Raw genomic sequence first — 25,824 nt, forward strand, 5'->3', positions numbered from 1 at the left:
CTCGAATCATAAATAGTGTGTTTTCAATTTCATCCGATTGCCTCAAGACCTTAATATGCATGATTTTCTCCCCACTATTAATTGATTGATTGATTGATTGATTGAAGTATTTATTAACAGTTTGTCATCAAACCATCATGGTTTGATGACAAACTGTTAATAACCATAACCATGTACAACCATGTACAACCCAGATTCGGCACAAACAAGGGACTCAATTAATTTTGCTCCTATGCCACCAAAATGCGGAACGCCCTACCAACAGTCATTAAGACATGTGAATTCCTTCAAAACCGCTCTCAAAGGGCACTATACGGACGGGTCACGGCTGCAATTCTGAATCCCATTCCCCCACCCACACCTTTTACCCCTCACTGAATATGTTTTTTTCCACAGTTTTTTAAATTTTACCTCATTTATGATGATTTCCTGATATAGTTTTCTGTAGTGTATATTTGTACGTCTCTAAGGTCGCATTCATACCAGAGAGCTTTGCTGCGATTAAAACGAATCCTGCTGCGCATTGTCAGAAAGTGCGCTTCGTTTGGCAGGTGTGAAGGCTCATTCGAATCCTAATGCGCAGCAAATAACCGCATTTTACTCCGCCCAAAAACGTGGGTTTCGCTTCGCTTCGAATCGCACTTGACTACGATTCGGTGCAGGTGTGAATGCAATCCGCAGTAAATAAAGGAAATGAAGCAAACATAATGTGGCGGGTGAGGAGCTGAACACAGTTGGAGACGGTTAAGGCATATTTTACGCAGCGCAAAGATGTCCCGTTACTGTGGATAGACGTGGTCGAATAAGGAGACTGAAGCCCTGATCGAAATGAGGACGTGTAGGCTACATTAATCAATTGCTTAAGAAAACACATAAAAACACTGCAGTGTATTATAGCCTACATAATATTCTGTGTCTGTCTTAGCCCTGTAAACATGACCCTCGTATTCATACGAGGGTCATGACGTAACTTCACCCTGGTCTTTGCAGACGCTACATTTACAAATAATTAAAATATATAAACATTCGCATTTCAAATATAAAGTACTCACAAAGTTTCCCACGGGTGTTAGTTAGTAGCAGCGCGAGCGATTAGAATTTCTGCATCCCGCGTTGTTTAATAAAAAGCATTTTTATCCGAGGTGTTATTTTGCCATTGGCTTTCAACTACGCGCCCCTATCGGTCGGGAGGATGGTGGCACTCGGTGGGTTCGATATAGGTACGCTGACCGCCCTGCCAATACAGACTAATAGGCGAGTGCGCTCTCGGTGTGCAACTGTGGATTTCCCAAACGAACCCCGTTTGAAAAAAGTAGCCGGAGAGCTCGGACAAAAATGCATTTTATTAAAGAACGCGGGACGCAGCAATTCTAATCGCTCGCGCTGCTACTAACTAACACCCGTGGGAAACTTTGTGAGTACTTTATATTTGAAATCTGAATGTTTAAATATACGGAAATCTTGTAAATGCAGCGGCTGCAAAAAACAGGGCAAAGTTACTGCATGACTGTCATGATAATTATCATGGCAGTCATGTTCCAGGGCTATGTCTGTCTGTGCGTGCCGTAAACATGGAGTGCTGTCACTGTGTGGGACTGGGGAGTTATATCAGTGCGCTCATGCAGCGCTGTGCCTCCATGCCCAAAAGAACAGTGTGTGGCGGCTGCGTGCGTAGAGAGAGAGAGAGAGGGGGGGGGTCCCAGACGGCACGACACATGCACGTTATGAGTGTAATTTTATCACCATAGATTTCACTGTGTAGGCTATAGTTTATGAACGGAACACATTGATAAAGGTCCCCCCTGCTGCGTTTCCAATTGCTGCGAATGACAGTGTGAAGGCAAACCGCAGCCAATTAAATATGCAAGAATCCCCTTTCCCCGCCCTTACGGATCTGAGTCTACCGAAGTATTAGGTGAGAATGTGACCTAAATGTTTTGATGAATTGAAAACGGTGGACCCTCTTTAGCCCTGGTCCAGTGCTTACAGCGAGTCTCTCACTGACTCGCTGTAAGCACTGGACCAGGGCTAGACCCTCTTGTAAACAAGTGTAATGCTTTATGGTGTCGTCCACTCACAGTTAACAGTTTTTGCATTGAGTTGTGCTTGAAATGTACTGTAATTCTTCAAACTGTTAATAAATACTTCAATCAATCAATCAATCAAACCTGGAGCCGCCAGGCGGCGCTGTGAGGACTTCAGCTTCCGCTCCCAGCGACGCCACTCCAGAACAAGAATATAATAACACCCGGAAGTAGGGTCGTTTTCTTTTTTTAACAACAACAGCAGCAGCAACATGGAGGTGTTTGTTTGTGTTCCGTTTATAAAGTCTTTAAAGTTGAACGTCGTCACTTTGTCACCTGCTGCTACAGTCTGTGAGCTGCTGGACACTTTGACCGAGACACATGTAAGAATATTGACATTATTTTAATAGTTTAAACGTTACACACCGTATCACGCTGTTGGCAGCTAGCTTAGAGCTATAGCAGCTAAACATGCTAACAACACAATGTAGAAATGACGATCAGATAGAATACCACGTTGGTTAAGTCAATGTTCTAATTCTACTGATTCAGGGGCCACATTGATTTATTCCTCATTGTATTCCTTACTCCTTCAAAACCGCTCTCAAAGGACACCAACGGGCGGCTGTAATTGGAAACTGGCCCCCTTACTATGTTTATTTTACCCTTTTACCTCCTTACATGATTTCCCGTAAAAAAAAAAACAACTATATGAGAGAGAGAGAGGTTAAGGTTGGTGTATATTTGTACGTCTCTAAATGTTCTGATGAATTGAGAAAGGTGGACCCTGTTGTAAACAAGTGTAATGCTTTTATCAGTGTGTCGTCCACAGTAGCCATGGTTCATTGAGTTGTGCTTGCAAGTGAAATGTACCCATTCTGCAAACTGTAAAACAATTAATCAATTCTATCGTTTTGTTATGTCCCAAACGTTTTCTTTATATTATATATATAATATAAAGAAAATATTTTGAGATTTAAATAAATGTTGGAAAATGGAAATTAAGAAAATAAAATCACACGTGTGAAGGGAGGTGTGCGCTGGGCATAGGAGGGGCTAGCGCCCCTGAAAAATAAATGAAATAAAGGTGTATATTCTGTGGGTTACAAATTGTAACTGTTTGGGTAGCAGTGCAGTGTATATAGCCTGGTTAATAAACCAGACTAAGGCTGATTCGGTCTGGTTTATTAACCAGGCTACAGTGTATATATACTATTGGACGTTAGTTAAGGTGGTAGAAACACCAAAAAAAGACAGGTAAACGGACAATGGTATATTAAAGCGCAAATAACATGCATTTTAAAACGGCTTTTAATATTTAATATCATATTGTTTATGTCCATCAAAGTTATTTCTAATGGTTTGAACCTCAATCACAACTCTGATATAACCAGTCCTTGTCATTTCTTTCTGGACTTTGAAAGCAGTTTTAGCTGCAGTACCACAATGTCCTGAGGTGGTGGGGGTACTGATATGCAGAATATTTAATATTTGAGTCATTATAATACTGATGCTAGAAAAAACCAGATTTGTTTCCATTCCATGCCAGCTTGGAAAATCAACAATGGTGGACATTGTAAACAAAGTGGAAATGCAAATTTGAAACTGAAGACTGAAGGAGGAAATATACAAAGTAGGGTGACATTGATGACATCACGATGAGACCAAAATCAGTTGAGCTGTTCCTGAGAGCAATTTCCATTAAAGCACCAATATGATATGAAAGCCTGATTGTTCAAAATTGGTTATTTGTGGGGAGAGAAAACACATATGGGAGCCCCAAAAACACAAAATAAATTGAAAAAGTTGAATTTTATGTCACGACAGGCTGTGCTCATGCCTTGTTCAGCCGTTTTTGTGTTGATGAGGTCATGGTTGTATTGATGATGTCTTCGCTCTTCGTCGTGTTTCAGGGACTTCCTCGCCTGGACTTCTACGTGAAGAACAACGGACATCTGTCCAGCATTGATGACCTCATCCAACATGGAGGCGTTTATCACCTGGAGCCCCGCCTCCCTGGAGGGAAAGGAGGTGGCTTCCTGTTCCTCTAATCATGTGACTGATTGATCGGTGCAAACGCAATAAATAATATTTTTTAAGGAACGGATGCCGGGGATGCACCATGGCACTCATGGGTGGCAAACATCGCACCGGAAGTTTGATTTAATTCATGGCAGTGAATGGAGCCGGCTCGACCAGCTCATGAACAAACATTATTTATGAACGATTGCGGCCTTTGTCATATAATTGGTTCAGGAATATAAAATAAGACAGGTTGTTATCGTTGTTTTTCGATGTGCACAGTATAAATTATAGAGGCATCTAAACAGCGGCAGGTATCGTTTCTGTCTGAGGTATTGCAAGATTTGGTTGCCAGACAAAAAACGGTAGACAGTCACACGATACTTGCACGTTCAGAAATGCACTTTGTGCTCTTTATAAAATCACTTGGTGTACACATCGAAAAGCAACACAGCAGAAAACAATGTGTGATCTCTTTTATTTTCCTTAGCCTAGTATTTTATAAAGGTCTCAATCGTTCAGAAATAGTGTTTGTTCATAATCTGTCCTGCTGGCTCCCAATGTCATTTCACCAAACTTCTGGTGCGAGTTCGCCACCCCAGGTGGCCGGCTGGAATTGCTGGATAGAGAAAATTAAGTCTCTGACTGTCCCTTCCTTTTATAAAGAGTTTCCTTGTGCAAACTAGAGACGTCATGGGGTTAAAGGTCAGGGGTAACCCGTTTAAAAACATTAAAACGCTGAAGCGAGGAACGCAGGCGTTGTTGCCTGGATCAACACAGGTCTCCTCCAGGTCTGTTGAAGAGGGGCGCGACAACACGATCGTAAAAAAAAAAAGCTAAACAGAATCCAGCTCTGGTGAGTCGCAGGCGTGTGCACGTAACGAGCACGCGCGCAACAAATTCACGGGACCGTGCTCCCGTAAATACGCTTGCGCTGTTGCACCGCGACTGCTCTGCGCAAAAACGCAGGTCTCATTGAAAATTAACTATAGGCGCTTTTTATCGCTCCTCGTTTGCAAGGGCCTTAACGCTTAATTTGCATATGAATAAATACATCCTAGTTTGTACAGATCATTCATCAGAGTTTAGACTGATGATAGGTTCTTGGTTTAACTATGATCCTAGATTACTATCTCTATGCATTTGATATATTACCTCGTGTTGTCCACGCTTACTGTAAATCCCTCTGGATTAATAGCGTCTGATAGTTAATATAGTATATTAATGTTATTAACCCTATACTAATATATTAACCCCTTAGGGTTCGGCTCCATGCTCAGAGCTCTGGGTGCTCAGATTGAGAAGACCACCAATAGAGAGGCGTGTCGAGACCTGAGTGGGCGTCGCCTGAGAGACGTCAATCATGAGAAAGAGTAAGACACGCCCACACAGCATGACAGTAGTTCAGAACAGTGGGTTGCACACATCCAGTTTGTCGCTGGACATAGTGTAACAGTTCAAAAGAAGTGTTTAGTTTTAGTTAGTTTTGTATAATGTTTCGACCACAGATGGCCTTCATCAGGTGACATCATTTGTGAGCCACCCCCTTATATAGTTGTGGGTCACAACACGTGACCACGGAACGTATAGGGCAGAATCTAACTTGCGGAGGTAACGTGCCTTGTCCACGGGCAACAGATCTTTCAACGTATGGCATTGCAAATACGTTTGATAATCGCTACTCTGCGCAATATTGTTTTGGAAATGCCGCAAATTGCATTGCAGTGAACGAGAGCAAATCACAACTTACCCTGGGGGTGGTGACTCCGCCCTGAATACGCGTTTTCGTGTCAGTGTATGGTAAAACGTATTCAAATAAACGTTCTTAAAATTGCAGTCCAAATTGTATGTCCTCACAAGTATATTAATGTGTGTGTGTGTGTGTGTGTGTGTGTGTGTCAGGATGGCAGAGTGGTTGCAGAAACAGGGCGAGCGTGAAGCAGAGAAAGAACAACGTCGACTGGACAGAATCCAGAAGAAACTGTCTGAACCCAAACACCATTTCAGTGACCCCAAGTTCCACCAGCAATGTCACGACCTTTCTGAGAGACTGGACGACTCTGTCCTCAAAGGTACAGTAGCACTCTGTCCGAGAGAGAGACTCAGTTTACAATGTAGGTAGGAATTTATCAGATGCACTCTTAATCCAGAGTGACTCATAATAAACAAGGTAAATAAACACAGAATGCAGAGAGACAGTGTAGTGCTTCAGTCAACTAGGATCACATGTAAACCGAGAACCTAGCATCAGTCTAAACATTAGAATATCAATAAATAATAATCTATACATTGGAACTATGCAAACTATAGTATGGCAGGTCAGCAAATGAACCTGGCATCTGTCTTCAATGCATTATATAACATGTCCAAATTACATTTTAACCGTTGCATAAGGCTGCATGGTTGTCAAAGCTAGGTCAAGTGCCACGGGTTAAGGTGGAGTCTGAAGAAGAAACAGAATGTTATTTAGATAGCATTTACAGATGCTAGGTAATTCTTTTTCCTGGTATCCTATAGTTTCTTTGAGGCACGCACTGTTCTCTTTGAACTCTACGTACGTAACTCTCAGCACAGATTTCCCAACTGGAAAAAAAAGTGAGCCATCTCCCTTCCCTTACAATCTGATGATAGTCGCACAGTAGCTTCTGCAAAGCAAAATATGACACGATTATAGTATCAAGAACAAAACATATGGCTTGAATATTTATTTTTAAATGAATTAATTTGAGTTCAGAAGAGTACTGTTCCTTCTAGACTGACACATTAGCTATTCTTTAATCACAGTCAGAATATGCCTAAAGACACCATGAGTTGCTTTAATTAATTTTAATTTAGTTTGTTTTATTTGAATAGCAGCCTATTAAATCAGCAACTAATCAAATGATTTTTTTTAATGAAGTTTATTTTGTGTTAGTTAGAACATGTCTAAATTTTTTAAGGTGATAGCTAAATAAGTGTCATAATCCGATTAATCGTTTAAAATAATCGGCAGATGAATCGATTATGAAAATAATCGTTAGTTGCAGCCCGTGTGTGTGTGTGTGTGTGTGTGTGTGTATATATATATATATATATAATTATTTATTATATGATCTAATAGGCATGCAGGCATCGTCCAGTGCTCTGGTGTCAGTGGGGGAGGGGCAGGAAGGACACAGAGGAAAGAGAATCAACCAATCACGTCAAGAGGACCAGCAGAACGCCAAGAAGACATGCATGTGGTCAGTCACACTGATACTGGTTTCTGATTGGTAACCTCAATACACCCGTTTTCACAGCCTTGTTAAATGGCTCCTCTCCGCCAGGCCAAAGGGAGTGTTTTGCGCCCTGTCCGTCCATCCTTGTGTGTGTTCGTCTGTCTGTGAACAGCTAATCTCCGGCACCATTGGCCCGATTGCAGGGAAATTGTGCACAAACACTCCCTGGGCAATTTTTCTGATTGGGCCACCAGGAGGCTAATTTCTAAGACAGAGGAAGAAATAACACTTGCATTTCTGCCTTTTATAGCGCCACCAGGAGGCTGACCTTTGTAAAACTCATACAAAAAAATATATTTCTCCTTCAGACATTTTGCACTCACATTCCCGATATTGGCCTGTTTTTGCAACGGAAACACAGCCCGTCATCAAATGATCTGCTAAGGAATCAATGCATCAAAAACAGAAGAATGTCCATGAATTCAAGGCTTTATGGGTTGTGTAATTGATAATCTTTTGAGTTAAGCTTAGCAATCCCTTATGACAAATGGCAAAAACAGCTCACAATTGTTGCATCGAATGCCAAAAGCTTCAGTTATTATGGCTCGTGTGATGCTCAGGTTTCCTACACAAGTCTGGAAATGTCTGAAATTAGATTTGATGGATTAGCCTGGAATCCGGACTTATTCGCGATTTGATGGAGGATTAGCCTGGAATCCAGACTTATTCGCGCCATTGACTTCTCAGTCTGGTACTGTTTCCATGGGGTGCGACAGGCACCCAGGATGTTACGCACACAATGTGAACCCTGTTTAAACATGTTTCAGGATGTTACACACACAATGTGAATCCAGGTTAAATCTATTTCAGGACTGGGCTTGATGACCTGGACAGCTCTGAGGAGGATGACGATGATGAAGGCCTTCCATCCATCAGTCCGTTGAGGCAGGCAGCTCAGAGGAGGGTTGAACCCCAGCTGTCTAGCAGGTAATGGAGCCTCCTCTATGGCAGGGGTTCCCAACCTTTCTCGTAGGGATCGTAGGATTATGAGGGGAGTCAGGGGAACACTAGCCTCGGTACCAGGCTTTCATTTTTGTTGGTGCAAAAATTGAAAGCCTGGAGGAACGCATTGGCCACTCTGGTCTAAAAGTGTGAGTCAACCCTTCCGGGTGGGCGTCGCTCCAAATGATGTGACGTAACGCTGCACTAGGGGGGAGAGGAGGGGCCGGGGGTGACGGACAGATCGATGAGATCCAATCAGGGCTTGCGCAAATCTCAGCCGCGACCCGCCCCTCTAGACCAGAAACCTAACACGTTAGCTCAGGCTAGGGGAACACTAGCCAAAAATGGCTGATCTGCAAGCACACAACACCTTGTAGATTCATAGGCCAGTGTGTTGACGTCGTCTTTGTTTATTATATATAACCCAGTGTGTTGACTTCATCTTTATTTATTATATGATCCAATGTGTTGACTGCACCCGCTGATTTCTTCTTTGTTTCTTCTTGTCAATCATCGATGTGTTTCAGAGCACAAAGCAGCTCCACTGGTTCCAGTGACTCTGAGGAGTGTGCTGCCATGGAGACAGAACCACAGTGCAGTGCAGCGAGCAGCTCCAGTGATCCACGGTCCAGTGCCGCAGAACCTCAGCCTGGGCCCAGTAGTGTGCAGTGTGATCCCAGTGCTCCGGAAGCCAGCTCACCGCAGCACCGTGAGCAGAAGGTAAATTAAAACATATATTTGAGATGTTTTTACATCAGTTAGTCAGTGCAGTGGTTCCCAAAATGTTTGGCGGGACCGGGACCCATAGTGAAAATAGCAGCTAAATGTTGTCATTGCCAGGCACTGAGCATAAGGTGTTGATGTGCTTCTGTGTTTGTTCTCAACAGCAGAAGGTGCCTCCACCTCCAGTTGACCCGGAGGTCGTCACCTCAGCTCCAGTTAACCTGAAGGTCGTCACCTCAGCTCCAGTTGACCCGGAGGTCGTCACCTCAGCTCCAGTTAACCTGAAGGTCGTCACCTCGGCTCCAGTTGACGCAGAGGTCGTCACCTCAGCTCCAGTTGAATCGGAGGCCGCAACCTCGGGTCCAGTTGACCTGGAGGCCGTGACCTCTGCTCAGGAGCTAGAGGCGTTTGGTCTGGAGGTGCTGAAGGCGGAACTAATGAGCAGAGGTTTGAAATGTGGGGGAACGCTTGGCGAGCGCGCCGCTCGTCTCTTCTCCGTCAAGGGACTGAGAGCAGACCAGATCAATCCGCTTCTGATGGCCAAAGCTACCAAAGGCAAGAAGAAATGAGATCCTCCAATCACTGACCAGCACGCTTCTGATTGGTTAATGCAGTGGTCATTCAAAGTGTGGTCCAGGGACTGCCAGCGTTCCATGAAGGGGTTCCAAATAGACCCTTTCAGATCTGTAACTCATTGTACAAAAATTGAACCCTAGGTCCATTATAGTTCTATTTGTACACAGAGTTACAGAGGTCCTTGTATTACAAAGTCATGTTTTGACAATTGTCATTTGTTCACTTTTTATGGTATTTGTTTTTAGTTGTTTTTGAGTTTTCTTTCTTTTTTAAATTTTTCTTTTTCAATTGTTGCTTTTGGGAACAACCTCACAAACTGTTTAAAAAACTGTTTAATAAATCAGTGCTATTGAACACCCTTTTATGTTATATACCAGACAGTGGTTTTTATTTTATTTATTTCATTGATAGATTACTTTATTAACAGTTTCCAAAAAACAAGCCACCATAGTGTTTACAAAAGGATGACCAAGACAAGCCCTCATGGCTTGTTTCCATTTAGGTCCTGTGTATTTGACTAGTGCGACTGCGACCTATTATGTTTCTTGTTGAATGCTGAATTAGTTAATTGCTAAATGATGAGCACTTGTGAACTGTAGATATAATTCTAACAGTCCATGAGTCCAATAGGCCAATTGCCAGTAGCTGTTGTGATTTATTTTGTTCTCAACCTCACTGACCTGAAAAAGCTGGACACAGGGCTTTACAGTAGGTCACTCACTGATTGTGACGAGTTGAATTTCTCTTTCCTGGTGCAAGTTTGATTCTGTGTTGATTACCTTAAAATGTCAAGTTTAAAAAAATATTGATATTGCTATACTGATGCTACAGTATGTCTTGGTGGGTCATCGACCCATGATGGACTTCTTAGTGTTTCTCTCAGGTCTCAGAAGGATGGTATAACACTTTGGGCCAAATAGTGCCATCAATAGACCAAAACTAGATGCCAATATGGCAAATACCTCCACTACATCTGCATATTTGCCTGGAGAGCTGATGTATGCTGGGATGAAGGCTATCCACACGGCACAAAAGATCAACATGCTGAAAGTGATTAACTTTGCTTCATTGAAGTTGTCTGGAAGATTCCTTGCCATGAATGCTAGGAGGAAGCTGAGGAGTGCCAGTAAACCAATATAACCTAATAATACTGCAAAACCAACAGTTGATCCCACTGCACACTCATAGACTATCTTATCACTGTGGTATTGTGTGTTTTTATGAGGAGTCGGTGAGGCAGACACAAGCCAGGTTATGCAGACTATTGCCTGGATGAAAGTAAGAACCAGAACTGTTCCTCTCTGCTGCATGGCACCAAACCACTTCATGATGTCTGCACCCCCAGGCTTGGAGGCCTTGAACACGGCCAACACCACCATAGTCTTTACCAGGATACACGAGACGCACAGCACAAAGCTGATCCCAAACGCTGCATGCCTCAGCTGACAAGTCCAGAGCCTGGGACGGCCAATGAACAGAAGTGAACACAAGAAACACAGTTTGAGGGACAACAAGAGAAGGAAGCTGAGTTCCGAGTTGTTGGCGCGTACTATGGGTGTGCTTCGATGATAGATGAAGATTCCCAGGACAATGGCACAGGTAAAGGTGCCCAGCAACGAGATGGTCGTCAAGGAGATACCCAGAGCCTCATGGTAGGAGAGGAACTCCATGCTCTTTGGGACACAGTGGTCACGCTGGGGACTGGACCAGAAGTCCTCTGGACAGCTGGTGCACTCTGTAGAGTCTAACGAAGAGGGCAATATTTAAGGGACAGACGAGTACAACATGATCCTCCTAAGGATAACCTACTGTACATAGCTACGTAATGTAAACCTACCGGTCTCATTGCTGATCTCTCCCTCAGAACAAGCGATGCAGTCAAAGCAACAGACGGGTTCTCCTTTCCTTCTGGCCACCCGTGTTCCCCTGGAACAGCTCTCGCTGCACACTGACTGAGGCGCCTACAGAGGAAAGGCATGTAACGATTCACTCAACTCACGACACGATTCGTATCACGATATTAAAAAAGATATATATTTTAAAGAAAAATTAAGTTTCTTTTTTAAATTTTATATAATTTATGTTCCCCCTTGAGATTGTTTATTTAACTACATTGCAAAAGAAGTAGCATTACTTTTGACAGTGCAGAAACATAATTGCCTTCCTTGATGAGCATCAACGACCATCACCTGGGCACAGTCACACACACACAGCTCCCCTCTACAGTGCTCTACTACTGAAAATGACTATAATTTCTCTCCAAAAGCACTTGAATATGATGGAATATGACTAAAGCTCACATTTCACATCACACTAGCCCCCCTCCCCCCCATCGATTTGAATCGATTCATATCGTCTGGATTAATATAGCTATATATCGATATACGATATATCGTTACATGCCTACTAATGATCAATTTCAGTTTGAACTAAATTTTTGCACCCTAAGGTTAACACGAGCTATTCTAGAAAGCCAAAAAGTGACCTTTGTGGATTCAAAGTTCCAGAAGATTCTGTCTTCGTGGACGACGAGTTCTTCATCTCCGTGGGCTGACTTCTTGACCACACCCACATTTTGAACATGTGTACTTCCATCAGGGAGCCACGCCCAGTTCATGACATCATAGATTGGTATGGGATCACCATTCTCATCAAATGATACACGATCACCAATTGATGTGGTGAAGTTGATCTTTTCCAGGTAATACATAAGCTAGAAATAGTGATGCGCAAATAGTTTTGAAGGAGCAGTACATAATACTTACATTGACACGGTCTGTTGAAATTACACTGCATTTTGTATTTTGGCATACATGCAGTAAATCTTTTTTCCCCCCAGCATGACAATCATGATCTTTTGTTGTCCCTGCACTATACAGAGAGGTTTCTGTGTAACTTTGTTACTGCTCCAAATAATACTTTTACAGTAGGCCTACATTTACAGTACATATGAATTATTATCCAAATGTTTTATCTAACGCCATTGAGTAAACTGAACTGACACCTGAATCACACCTGCCATGGCTGTATTGTCTGCAAACTGGCACAGCTGTGCCCAGGGAAAGGCCCTCTTCCTGGCACACACTGCAACATGTCATGGAGGGCGTGGGCCAGAGCATACACAGCCTTGTACACATTATACTCTAGCCTGAGCTCGGACACATCCAACAGGGTAGTTTCTGCTGTGCCTAGGTCCTCTTGTCCAGTACACACCCCTCCACCAGCATCCACCCACCCTGACGGAAGGGGTGCAAATTTACACCCAAATGCGTTCTCCCAAAACGTTCTCACCTGAAAAAACAAAATGAAAACTTTAAGCATACATAGGTGTCTATATGTTGATATGAACACGGAACACAATTGGCCCGTGTTCGGGGGAGGGGAGCCAGGCAGGAAGGGTGACATTTGTCACTGCATGTAATCCTACAGGCTGTGGCGGCACCTTTTAGTGTTGGGCGGCAGTAGTAGGACGAAGGCTCTACGTCCTCCCGGTGGGGGCTCCTCACTGACGGGTGAGTCAGTAGGATATGAGAGCAGGAACAACACGCAAATGTTTGTGATTCATGAGGAATTAATCGGCATAATGACTAAATTGGGTTAAACGGGGAGTAAAAAGCGAAACAAAACGAATATATTACATAAACTTTAACCAAAGACTCACTATGGTATTTTCATGTCTGTTGTCCGGGTCATTGGCGGGATGTATCTTTGACAAGAAGCCCTTGAGACCTGGTATCTCTCCTTGACGGACGGCAACACCCAGGGTGCCTGCCAGGTGCGGCATGAGCCGAGGAGTCTGGAAATTAGGATCTGTCACCCAGCCCAAATCAGCTATCCACTGCACACCTTTCACATTCTGTTTTACCACCTGTTGATATATGTGTGTATTTACATACATACATACATATACATGATATAATATTCACTTAAATATAACTTATTTCAGATTCCTGATAATTATGAATCTCATAACCCCAACCTCCTCCATGAGATTAACCATATATCTCCCATATACAAATGCAATGACCACACGGGCTGTGGAGGTCTTCATCGCGGTGACGATCCTCTGCAGTTCAGCTGGGTCATTGTCCCAGGGCAGAACCTCCACGTAAGCCAGACAACCCAGACCAGACTGGGCCAGCTCAGACTGGAAGGACCTGGCTGCGTCGCGGCCATAGGCATCATCAGTGAACAGCATCCCTGCCCACGTCCATCTGAACCGCCTCATAATCTGGAGCATAGCTTGTACCTGATTGAATAGAGAATTGTGTTTAAGCTATATTGTAAAAGGATCATATCACCCATTTTCAATTGTTCTTAGCTAATGCTGCGTTATAAGATGGCACTAGGGAAATTGTGCCATCTCATAACTAACAAGCATTAGTGAGGAACAATTAGCCCTCGCTAAATCCCACCCCAAAAAGTGATTGTCCAATGCCAATCCAAATAGTTTAGCAACTGTTGCTATGCAGGTCAAGCTTTCGCCACCTGATAGCTGTCAATGTTATTTTGAATTGCTGTGTTGTTGAACATATACACGGCTTAACCTCGAGAAAGTTACACGACTGATCCACCCAGGTGATGGCAATAATACTAATTGTAGTCTTACCGTGCAACATAAAAACTCCTGTCGGGTGGTCGTTAAAAGTTGATTTCTCATATTTCTAGTTCATTTAAATAATTCGTCCAGTGCATACATTTTGATGCTCTTGCTACTGAAATAATCAATTATTTATTTGGAGAAATCCAGTCATTTAACACGCATCTGAGCGATGCTCCACCATAGGGGGAGGACAGCTTGCCCTGTCTCCTCACTGCTAACATGGTTGGGGAGGGACTTAACGAAGGTCTAATTACATGAAGATAAGGTTGAAAATGGGTGAAGTGTTCCTTTAACTTAATGGTAAATTAAAATCAGTGAATCTCCTACACAGATTCCATAACTAAAAGTTATCATTCTTATTGTCTTGTGACTCTGTCTGCAGAGACCTTCATCCCCTAATACACACAAGCGACTGAGAGGTGATGAGAGGTGATATCAATTACACTCACTCACTATAGGGATGTTTTCACACTATAGTGTGTACATGTATACTACTTGATACCAGCAGTTGTTTGTAGAAGTTCACCTGGAAAGCACCACTTGGAACTGTTCTAAAGAAGGATGGAAACTTATTCCGGTCACTCAGACAGGAGCAGGTGGCATAGTAACTAACCTGCAAAAGGCACAAAACATTTGTTCTGTGATATAGGCCTACTACATTTAAAATGTAGGCATTTAGCAGACGCTCTTAACCAGAGCAACAAAACAAGGTAAATAAATAGAATGCAGAGAAAACAGTGTAGTGCCTAAAGAAACTAGCATATCAAATAAACAATGAACCTAACATCTGTCTAAATAACAGTAAATCCCATTCTTTAACTTTAAGCTCAAGTGAAATGTTCTGAATATTACAGGAGAGCTTTTCATTGATTGAATTAAAAACAACTTATCTAAGCAATCTATATATTTTTTTAGATTAGGCTACAAAGAATACAGCTCTCCTGTAAAATTCTTGCCTATGCGCTCCAAGCCCTTGATTTGTGGTCAAGAAAAAAACGAATCTAGGAAACAAAAGACATGATAATGAGTGACCTAAATATGTCTGCATATTAACGATAGCTTCGTCAGTCGTACAGCATCATTCCAAGGTGGCAACTGGCAAGTAGGATTACAGGGAGACCGTTGCATTTCCCCTACAAGCAGAGCATGTGATGAAGTGGAGTGGGGAGATTGGGAGAAACAACCTTGTAATCCATTGAACAGTCCCTGTCAATCTGCTCAAATGTGCACACACACGCACACACACACACACACACACACAGTGGCAGCCTTTACGATTTGCAGGCTCGTTTCAGAAACCAGTTGGAGATCAATGCATTCTTTAGATGTAAATAGATTATACACTACCTCTATATATTCTTAAGCACCATGGGCAGCGACACTGTCACAAATCACACACACCATCAAAGAGCTGTGTACTGTATGTGTAGCATTTTACCATTGCAGTGAGATCTTGCAGCATCCCCCCCCCCCTCTCTCTCTCCCCCCAAAAAGCACTTGTGAGTGTGATGAACGTGGTGTACAGTCTGTACACAGTAGGTAGCAAAAAGGCAAAAAGCATAATTTCAGGAATAATCCAGCATACTTTAAAGATTACAGAAATCCGTTCAGAACTACACATACAGAAATGTACAATACCCGAGCCGTATATGTGCTACATATTTTAGTATTATGATAAGGTTGAAGTTGAAACCTTACTGTATTGAGTGAGCACAGTGATTAATGTCAGCCAAAAAATACAAACTCACAACATGTTGTTCACACTGTGAATTTGTAGAACCGTGACATTTTGTATTTACAGTAAAAAGTACAGAGCCAACTCATGTAAAGTCTTGAGGTGGTTTAACTGGTTAAACGTATACAACATTCTGAATACCACACCACATATATAGCTGAATCTTCACCCCAACAACAAAATGAAAAATATGTTATAATTATGTGACCACGGGGCCTGCCGGACACGGATCACTCACATGCTCTGCCTGCAAGTAATGCTCTAGTGTCTTTAAAGCTGTACAAAATATGACATTTCAGCGTTATTCAATAAACACAACACAATAAACACTGAATTGTTCATCATATTTTGTGAATGACAAAATAACCAGAATGAAACGCATCAAAATGGCGATGGCAAAAGTGGCTTCAAGGAGGAAACTTACCATGGGCACTCTGTACAAACCTAATATACTAGAGATGTCAATAGACAGTGCTGAGGAAACATCGCCCACTATTCCGAGCACCGGAGGAGAGCCGACACAGCTCTCGTCCAGTGTGAACTGTGCCTCTCTTCCACTGACCATTGACAATGCTGCATGGAATCCAATTCCAAGCGAGTAGCACGTATCATAGAGACTGTATCCCAGGGTCACATTGGGAAGTATGCTGGGGTTTGTGTTGATTTCATTAATGGCAAAAGCCATGGTCTGGGCCCATCTGAACGCTTCGATGTTAAATCTAACACAACAAAATGCCACCAGCAACTTTTAATATCATTGCAGAAATATACAACATAATCTTGTTGTTGTTGTCCTATATGCTAGAGTCGTCTAGCAGCTAGACTATACATAAGTTGTACATAAGTTGAACCACCCTTAAGGGGGTTCCGGGGGTCCCTGATAAAATGTGTTAATATAGCATAAAAGTTGAAATATTTTGAACATCTTTTTAACACAAATCTTCTTTTATGGGGTGGTCCCTGGCACAAAAACCTTTCAAATGGGTGTTTGCAACCAAATGCATATCAATTTGGGGGTCCTTGACATAAAAATACATGAGAAGTTGAACCCCTTTACTACAGTACAAGTCCCCTCGTCTCTTGCTTGCTACTGTATCTTTGATACTCATAACTCACCCATAGCAAGTGGGGTCCTTTTGCCTGGAGGTGAAAGACAGCTCAGTGACCACAGACAAGGAGTGGATATCAAACATGCCGCCCAGAACAAGGTCTCCGGCCTTGTATATTCTGTTGAGATTAAACCGTGCCTGTAACTCACAAGACGAGGAAGGTGAGGAAGACGAAGGAGAGAAGGAAGAGAACAATATCAAGTATAAGTACATATATGCAAGCAGGTGTGTGTCTAGAGAAGCCCTCATGGCTGACTGTCCTCCTCTGTCTAACCCCCCCTCTCCCCACCTTGTTTGTCCAGTTGTTGAGTTTTATACACAGTGCTGTGCCGTCCCCCTGTGTCAACTTGTGTCATTTTACCTAATCGTTCACTCTTCCCAGTCTCTGTAGCTAGCAAGAGTATAGGTGGGCGGGTGACCAGGGAGTTAGGGGTAAGCATGTATATGGGCGGGAGTATGGTTTATTATTGTTGTTGGAATATAGTCTCGTCGTGGGGCATACTTGATGTTATGCACAACAGTGCCCTGAGAAAGAGAAGAGAAAGTGCTGATCCATTCAATGTGCAATTTATATAAAGTGCTATTATATTCATTTCTTAGGATATTGGTTTTGGAGGCAGTATATGGTGAGCATTCAGTGGTTCTGATAGTTTAGGGGAAGCATTGATTGATTGATTGATTGATTGATTGATTGATTGAATACTTTAATATAGACATAAATGTAAAGAGTACAGACAAGTCTCTAAAAGGATAGCATTCCAGTTGGCAGTTCTTAAATGTTATTATGCTCCTGTGTGTTTGGAAGAATATTGTTGCCTAAACAGGTGGGGTTTGAGGTGAGTTTGGAAGATGGTGATAGAGTCCATGCATGTTTCTAATATCAGGGGGGAGGGAGTTCCAGAGGTGAGAGGCAGAGCGTCTGAAGGACCCCACGGTGGAGAGACGGGCTGGGAGGACTTTCAGAGTGATGGAGGAGGCAGACCTAAGAGACCGGGTGGGGATGTTGACGTGGACATAGACAGGTATGGGGGGGGGGGGGGGGGGAGGTTATGAATGGCCTTTGAATGTATAGAAAAGGATCTTGAAGTCGATACGGTATTTGATGGGGAACAAGTGGAGTTGGTGTAAAACAGGGGTGATGTAAAGACTAAAGGGTTTTGATATTTAGTAAACTGAGCCTAACTAAACAATTTCAGATCACTAAATAGGAACTAAATGGTGTGTTCAAAAGACTATAAGACTAAATCAGAATTTGCTGTCAAAATGAACACTGTCCAGCACCTGGCCTAAATACAGGCCCAAGATGTGCACACAATCGTCTGTGTTTGGAAGAATAAATCATAGTTCATTAGCATCATTGTCTGTTCTAGATCCTAGATCTACTGAGTCGCACTGTGACGAAGGCTCCAAGGAAAAAAGTTTGGGAACCCCTGTGCTGAAGAATCCAACCTGACATCCACAACTAAATATCTCCACTGCGAATGTTCACAAATATATTATACAATATAGAGTGTGCACTGTGCAGCACTCCGGGATGTTAGGCCTTGTTCACAATGTAGGCTAATCTGATCTGATCTTTAGGACTGACTGTCCAGTGTTCACACTGTTATTTGCATCAGATTTGTGCATTCTTCAGACATAGTCGAAAATAGCACATCTAAAACATGTCACTACAAAGTGTAAACAGGCTTCAGTGCTAGACTGCCCAGACTGAGACACAGACTCAGATTTGAATAACTTTTCAAACCATCAAGGAATGTGGTTAAATCCGATCTGGCAACGCCAACAATCTGTACTTTCCAGCATGCCATGCCTCAGCGTGTTCTGTGTGTTATGTTACTGTTTAGTTTATAGTATGTGTACGGGTCGGGAATGTGCTTATTGGGTTTAATGTGCCATGGGGTTCATATGTCATGTGTTGCAATAAAATGCCTTTTATGTGTATGTATGTGTCACATCATGTTTTGAAACAATCTCCGGTGACTAAATCTTGTCACCTGGAAATGAGTGATTCTTTATTTAACACCTGTTGTTCAGCCATTATTTCGTAGCCCTGGGCACCAATGTCATCATCGCTGGGAAACACATACGGTACTGCCTTTGCTTGCCCAGCTCACGTCAGTGTTGTGTTGCCAGACGATCAGATATCATTGTCTGGGGACTTCTAAATGCATGCTAATTGAGAACAATGCAAAGAGAGAACAAAGCTATATCATAATACAAAATTACACTCGTGTGAAGTGAGGGGTGCCCGGATTTTTGGGGGGCATGTTGATTGCTACAGCCCAATCCGGCTTTTTACGCAGGAATCCCTGAATTCCTGTTGAGGCTGCTTGAGAGAAAGACTATACCTAAACCTAACCTTTAACCCTAACCCTGACCTCAGTAAAACACATTTAATTTAAACCTAACCTTAACCCAAAACGGCCCCAAAAAGCCCCCTAGGAGGGTGTCACTTAATTGTCCCATCTGCATCTGGTACCCAGGAAGGGTGGCATACAAATACAGTGAGGGACCTGCAGGCCCTTCGGGCTGTACACTATATACTGTACACTTCAACTCGGGTAGACAGTTTGTGAGGGTTTAGGCGTGTGCTGGGTGCAGATTCAGGGAAAATGTATAGAAAGAGAATAAAATCCACACTCTTTGTGTTCATGCCCTAATTTCAATGCGAAATGTGAAAAGACAGAACACCTCTTTAAAGATAAACAATAAAGAAAAACTGCATACATACAGTATTTCAAAAAGTAGGCTACTGGCTGGATTGCGATAGACTATTGTGTGCAGGGTGGCAGCATGGCCTTTAGGTGCTGCTAGTGAGGGATTTTCGACTATAGGTTCCCCTGCAAACGTTTCCATGTGCCCCAAATAGCCCCAAGCTCATAGCATCAGGCTTTACACAACAGTATAGGCACAATGCATTACCAGCTCTATTAATTCAATTATTTTCATAGAGTTAAACATTAATCTGATGGCTCTTGTGTTTTATGATGCAGCATATCCCTGGACGACCCACTGAAGAGCTCTTACCCAGAGTTCAAAGTCTACTTCAAAACTCTGTGTTCAGCTCTTCCTGCCCACAGTACAGTACAGCACACCTCACCACCTCACTGACATGACGTCCAGAGTGGCACTTCTCTTGGTGGCAGCTGTCTGCATTGGCTTTGCAGCAGCAGAAAAAGGTAAGAAACACATGTAGGCCTATGCATACAAATGCTCACAAGTGAGCTTGTAGATCTGCTACCTATTTGCACAAAAGGGTGTTAAAACCAGCTTGTGACATGCACAATGCAGTGAATGCACAAACTGCAAATTAGATTGAGCCAGCCAGAAAATGGCATTCCCACACCACCTCAATCAACACAGTACTGCCACCTGAACGTACATACGTATAGGACTTTTAAGCACTATTTTCATGTTTTCCTATTATTCACAGTTATGGAATCGAGTCCTCCATGCCCAGAATAGGGATTCTGGGCATGGGGGACTCGATTTAGCAGGAGTTTTGTCTTCTCTGCCGTAACCAAAGCCTTGTTGACAATGTTTGTGTGCTATATGCCTATGAAGTATGTGGATGTATTAATGGAGCTAGATAATGGCCTACCTGGCTGTATATGTTGCTATAGTCTACTGTGTTTATTGTGTGTTTCTGTGTAGAATGGCCTGTGGAAACTAATATAGGCTGGGACGTTAAAGTCTAATCTAATCTAACATTCAATTAGAGATTAAAGTGCAACTGTGTTTTGGGAGGAAGTTGATTTTGTGGGCAAGGCACACAAAAAATACCACTGCATGTCCATTGTAGATATACCTTGGATGCTGAGTGTGACCCTGTGGTATGATCAAGTAATTTAACAAAAAACACGAAAAGTAAAAATACGGAGATGAGAGCTTTATGCCCAACAGCTCGCGCATATATATATATATATATATATATATATATATATATATATATATATATATATATATATATATATATTATATATATACACATATATATACACACACACAGTCTATTAACAATGAATATATTTGTAATCTGTAATTTTGTCTGTGTTATGTGTGTCACTAGAGGTGGACTCCTGTAAGGACTCTGAAAACAAATGGGTCAAAGACGACGAGAGTTGCTCTAAAGATGCTGCTGCGTAAGTATCCTACTGTATATTTACTGTATATACTGATAGGAATTTTATCCCATCATAAGATAAATAACAGGCAGGGGAGGACTGTAAAAAAACCCTGCAAAGACTATGAATTATGATAACAGCTCTCGTTAGCCGAAGAGCTATAAGCTGTGAGTCTCCGAAGCAAAAGCCCAAACTGCCCCGGATGCTCACAGAGTACATTTACTTTAGGAGCAATCCCATTACAATACTTATACTTAACTTTAGCTTTGACCAAAATACTTTAAGTAAATTAGCAAACATGAACAGAGGGATTACTCCATATAGCAAAAACATTACCTTATTTCCCCAGAAAGAGAGACGTCCATAGCAGAGGGAGGTTTTTAGTCGTTTTATATCGTTTCAGAGAGAAATAGAACATGGATTCACAAAACACAGCATGATAATCAAATACAGAGCCTAGACCCCCGTAGGGGGGGTCTAGTAGAATGGTTGCAGGTTTCTCTCTACTGCCTCCAAAATGGCAGACAGTATTTATACTCTACAATACAAAATGGAGAATGGTACAAAGCCGACGTGGCACGACCGATGAGTATCGTACTCAAAGTATGGAAAAGTACTGGAATGGAAAAATACAAAACACAGAAGTCTATCTAGGCCTCAAAGGATAAATTTGTCAGGGAAGGGGGTGCCGGCCCGGTTGCTATGGCACCCGGCTGATAAGACAGCTATGCAGCAAGGCCAAATTCATGTAGGGAGACAGTGAGACAGTGATTCACACTAACAGCGCAAAGTCACTACACAGGGCCAAAAGGGTCAAAAGGTCAAAGGAAATGGTCAATCAAGCATAAAATATAAACAGATAGAAATTATCTATCAAACCCATCGCATTTTATGCGCGAATGATCATATGACCTTTGACAAAATCAAAACCTCAGGGGAAACTTTACTTTATACTATGGATAAAATGGAACAGAATGGCAATGAAAAATAAAATAAAAAACACAATGATTTCAACTTTACTAGGCATAAAATCCTTAATTAGATGGTACTCGTGGGAAAGAGAAATAATGGCTGTTCTCTTTTGATGATGATGATGGAGATGATCTTCGGGAGTGGCACCCACCCCAGCAAACCGTTGCAGCCTACCTGGCCGGCGAGATGTGTCATTTGACCACATGAATGTTCATTTTTAGAGCAGTTCTTCTGGTTCGCCATCAGTTCGTTGTCAGAACTGAATCTGCGAGAGTTCTTTTGGCTCGTTTGTCGGAGCCGATTCTTCGCCCCTCCCCCCCCCTAATGACAGGTTCACAGATACAATGGTTCATTCATCATTATCTGCTTGGAGAGGGGAAACGGGGTATTCTGCATGCGCTCCAGCGCGATGTCGCAACAATGTCTTTGGGAGTCCCTTAAGTACCATATACAGGTCAGATATAGAATCAAGTTGATTCCGGGGTGAATTAAATGCCTAGTCCAATCAAACTCATGATGATAAAAACCAAAATAATAAAATGGAGAAGGAAAGGTTCCTATATTGACAATTTAGGGGAAATATGAAATGACTAAAACCTTTTTTTTTTTTATAAAATCAAATGAAATCAACAATAATGTAATACAATTGGAGGTGATTAAACGTAGCTTGGAAAGCGTAAATCAGCAAACAGGAAAGGAAAAAAATAACAACAACAACATAAACTTACATCAACATGAAAACAAAAATTTTAATAAATTTGTTCCAAATGGGAAATCTATGGGCAACTAGTTAGACTGTTCTGGGGTTGGGCCTAACCAGTGAATTTAGAGGATCTGCTCTGGGGAGTCGGGTCTGCGGGTCAAACCTTGTATACAAAAATGGAATTTCGAAGTCCACAATCCACCACAAACTTTTCAGAGACTTGACGCTCCATCGCATTTGTGGGCTTTGAAATTCTCGGCCTGTCCACCGACCCCAACTCCCACCTGCAGCAGTCCTTTTATCTGTAAATAACAGAAAAAACAAACAAAGAACGAACTGGTGAATGACATGAACAACTGGTTAACAGAAATAACATCGTATCAAGACAGAGCTATAGATAGGGAGAAAAGCAAAAGCCCAAACTGCCCCGGATGCTCACAGAGTACATTTACTTTAGGAGCAATCCCATTACAATACTTATACTTAACTTTAGCTTTGACCAAAATACTTTAAGTAAATTAGCCAACATGAACAGAGGGATTACTCCATATAGCAAAAACATTACCTTATTTCCCCAGAAAGAGAGACGTCCATAGCAGAGGGAGGTTTTTAGTCGTTTTATATCGTTTCAGAGAGAAATAGAACATGGATTCACAAACACAGCAATAATAATCAAATACAGAGCCTAGACCCCGTGGGGTCTAGTAGAATGGTTGCAGGTTTCTCTCTACTGCCTCCAAAATGGCAGACAGTATTTATACTCTACAATACAAAATGGAGAATGGTACAAAGCCGACGTGGCACGACCGATGAGTATCGTACTCAAAGTATGGAAAAGTACTGGAATGGAAAAATACAAAACACAGAAGTCTATCTAGGCCTCAAAGGATAAATTTGTCAGGGAAGGGGGTGCCGGCCCGGTTGCTATGGCACCCGGCTGATAAGACAGCTATGCAGCAAGGCCAAATTCATGTAGGGAGACAGTGAGACAGTGATTCACACTAACAGCGCAAAGTCACTACACAGGGCCAAAAGGGTCAAAAGGTCAAAGGAAATGGTCAATCAAGCATAAAATATAAACAGATAGAAATTATCTATCATATACTGAATTTTAAAAGCACTGTCTGTCCTTGGTGTGTCTGGAGTTGTATCTTGAGAACCATCCAAACGACCTGTCCGACATCGAGTCGGTCGGATATGCGGAATGTCCAGAACCCTTCCAGTTCTATTAGTTTGAAGATATTATCTTATAATGTTATGGATTAGTTAGTGATAACTAACATTTAGCATAAGTCTCTATAGAGCACAATAAACCTATGGTATTCGTTTTATAGTTAAGGCCCTTTGGTACTGTAGTGTACAGCATTTTGGTTCAACACTGTTTTAAATGTGCTCGTTAAATAAAGTGGATTGGATTGGATGGTTTTAGTGCTAAAACTAACAGGTGTTTTGTCCATCTCGGCAGGTCAAAGAGCAGGTTCGTGGACCAGCTGCAGTCCAAAATGCAGCGGGCCCAGGCTCTGAGCGACGAGGACAAGTTGTACCGCTACAAAGGTGTTCTGTACCCCGCCGTCATGTGTCCAGAGGAACACCTCCGAGCTCTGCAGCACCTGCAGGCCCGACACGATGACATCCTGCTGGTGGCTTATCCCAAATGTGGTGAGTACAGTAGGCCTATCGTCAGTGGAGTGCACAGACATTTAGAGGGGCAGGTGCTCAAGTGAAAAAGGGCACCTTGTGCAGCCCGTGGAACCGTCCGGTTTCCTTAATAATGTGAGATGTATAGATTTTGGGGCCTAAATAATATATTAGAAGCTTTTTCAATGTTAGCATAGTCCACATACTGTACAGTGTGTTTCCTTTTATTCAAAAGGGCACATTGCAAAAAGGGCAGGGGGTGCTCTAGCACCTGTGCACCATCTGTGCACGCCACTGCCTATCGTCACTGTAACTGATGTTACTGTTTTCTATACCATCTTTTATGATCGCCAAGGGTCAGAGCAGCATCACAGTATGAAAGCACATATACACAGGTAAGGGTAGAGAGGGAGACGCAAACGCAAAGAAATGTAGTAGGGTTACAATAATTAACAATAAGACATATATATTGTTTTGTTGTATTGTCTATCATGTAAATCAATTACCATATATGGACATAATAACACATGTGATGGGATGGCAGGTTTCAACTGGATTTTCGGCGTTGTAGAGAAGATGGTGGCTGCAGCTACAGGTGCTGATACACGGTCCAAGATGCCTCCACTCATGGAATTCTTCGGCCCAGAGCTCTTAAAGGTAAACTGCGTGTGCATGTGTGTGTGTGTGTGTGTGTGTGCAGCCATACACCAATCCTCCAGTGACCCTTCACCTCTTGTATCCCTCCCAGGTCGTAGGTCAGAGCCCCTCGCCCAGGGTCCTGGGGACCCACCTGCACCCGGACAACATCCCACCTTCTTTTTACACCAGCAAGGCCAAGGTCAAATGCCCAGAAAGTCTTTGAGAAGTTTCAAGGGGATCATCTCAGATGTACAGCTACAGATGTGTAGTATAGCCTTGGTTTAGTACAGGCCTCCATATTTATTATTTCTGTTAATGTTATAGGCCTCTGGCCTACTTCTTGTTCTCTATGCACAATCTTTGTGCCCTGTTTACTTAATCCATTTAGGCCTGACCTTGAAATTAAAATAAAATCACACCTGTGTGAAGTGAGTGGTGCAACTCCCCTCTCTCCCCCCCAATCTTCGAAATCCTCCAGTTTTCTGAAATAAATATTTTCCTGATTTTTCAAAAATAGCAGACCTACAATCTCGTAGCTCGTTTTGTATTATATTCTATAGGTACTTTATGGGGTATCATGGATGTATTATTGGCTGTTCTGTAATTCACATGTACGATGTAGCTTTGAAGTGTAATTTTATTTCTGCCTCTTGGCCAGTTCCCACTTGAAAAAGAGACTCTGTCTCAATGTGGTTTTACTGGTTAAATAAAGGTTAAATAAATAAAAGTTAAATAAAAACATATTCATGCATGC

The 25,824-nt window shown here is 42.4% G+C and overlaps 3 protein-coding genes across 3 annotated transcripts in view; 2 read left to right on the plus strand and 1 right to left on the minus strand.

The window, feature by feature from the left end:
• The first annotated feature begins 2,275 nt into the window (after positions 1-2,275).
• On the plus strand, positions 2,276-9,913 carry sde2 (SDE2 telomere maintenance homolog (S. pombe)). Its single transcript, XM_083764768.1, has 8 exons — positions 2,276-2,407; positions 3,938-4,055; positions 5,308-5,419; positions 5,949-6,118; positions 7,147-7,267; positions 8,114-8,230; positions 8,773-8,965; positions 9,133-9,913. The coding sequence occupies exons 1-8, from the start codon at positions 2,297-2,299 to the stop codon at positions 9,535-9,537; spliced, it is 1,347 nt and encodes a 448-aa protein (XP_083620894.1). The 5' UTR covers positions 2,276-2,296; the 3' UTR covers positions 9,538-9,913.
• A 472-nt stretch (positions 9,914-10,385) lies between these two features.
• LOC310858299 (extracellular calcium-sensing receptor-like) lies at positions 10,386-17,075 on the minus strand (the record flags this gene model as incomplete). Its single annotated transcript, XM_083764407.1, has 10 exons — positions 10,386-11,288; positions 11,382-11,505; positions 12,030-12,257; positions 12,560-12,835; positions 13,206-13,412; positions 13,524-13,793; positions 14,674-14,760; positions 16,307-16,627; positions 16,723-16,759; positions 16,999-17,075. The coding sequence occupies 10 exons, from the start codon at positions 17,073-17,075 to the stop codon at positions 10,390-10,392; spliced, it is 2,526 nt and encodes an 841-aa protein (XP_083620533.1). The 3' UTR covers positions 10,386-10,389.
• Positions 17,076-20,094: 3,019 nt separating this feature from the next.
• Positions 20,095-25,824, plus strand: part of sult6b1 (sulfotransferase family, cytosolic, 6b, member 1) — an 8,594-nt gene continuing 2,864 nt past the window's right edge. The window contains exons 1-5 of the mRNA XM_083765108.1: positions 20,095-20,173; positions 21,064-21,136; positions 24,259-24,452; positions 24,976-25,088; positions 25,180-25,269. Of these exons, the coding sequence (XP_083621234.1) occupies positions 20,107-20,173; positions 21,064-21,136; positions 24,259-24,452; positions 24,976-25,088; positions 25,180-25,269 (537 nt within the window). The 5' untranslated portion in view covers positions 20,095-20,106. The remainder of the gene's footprint in view (positions 20,174-21,063; positions 21,137-24,258; positions 24,453-24,975; positions 25,089-25,179; positions 25,270-25,824) is intronic.

Source organism: Protomyctophum parallelum, assembly GCF_964188405.1.
Source record: "Protomyctophum parallelum genome assembly, chromosome: 5".
In the NCBI taxonomy this organism is placed as follows: Eukaryota; Metazoa; Chordata; class Actinopteri; order Myctophiformes; family Myctophidae; genus Protomyctophum; species Protomyctophum parallelum.

Coding starts and splice junctions, on each gene's coding strand:
- sde2 (XM_083764768.1), top strand. CDS start 2,297: ATGGAGGTGTTTGTTTGTGTTCCGTTTATAAAGTCTTTAAAGTTGAAC. Junction 2,408..3,937: donor ACACTTTGACCGAGACACAT/GTAAGAATATTG, acceptor GTCGTGTTTCAG/GGACTTCCTCGCCTGGACTT. Junction 4,056..5,307: donor CCTCCCTGGAGGGAAAGGAG/GTGGCTTCCTGT, acceptor TTAACCCCTTAG/GGTTCGGCTCCATGCTCAGA.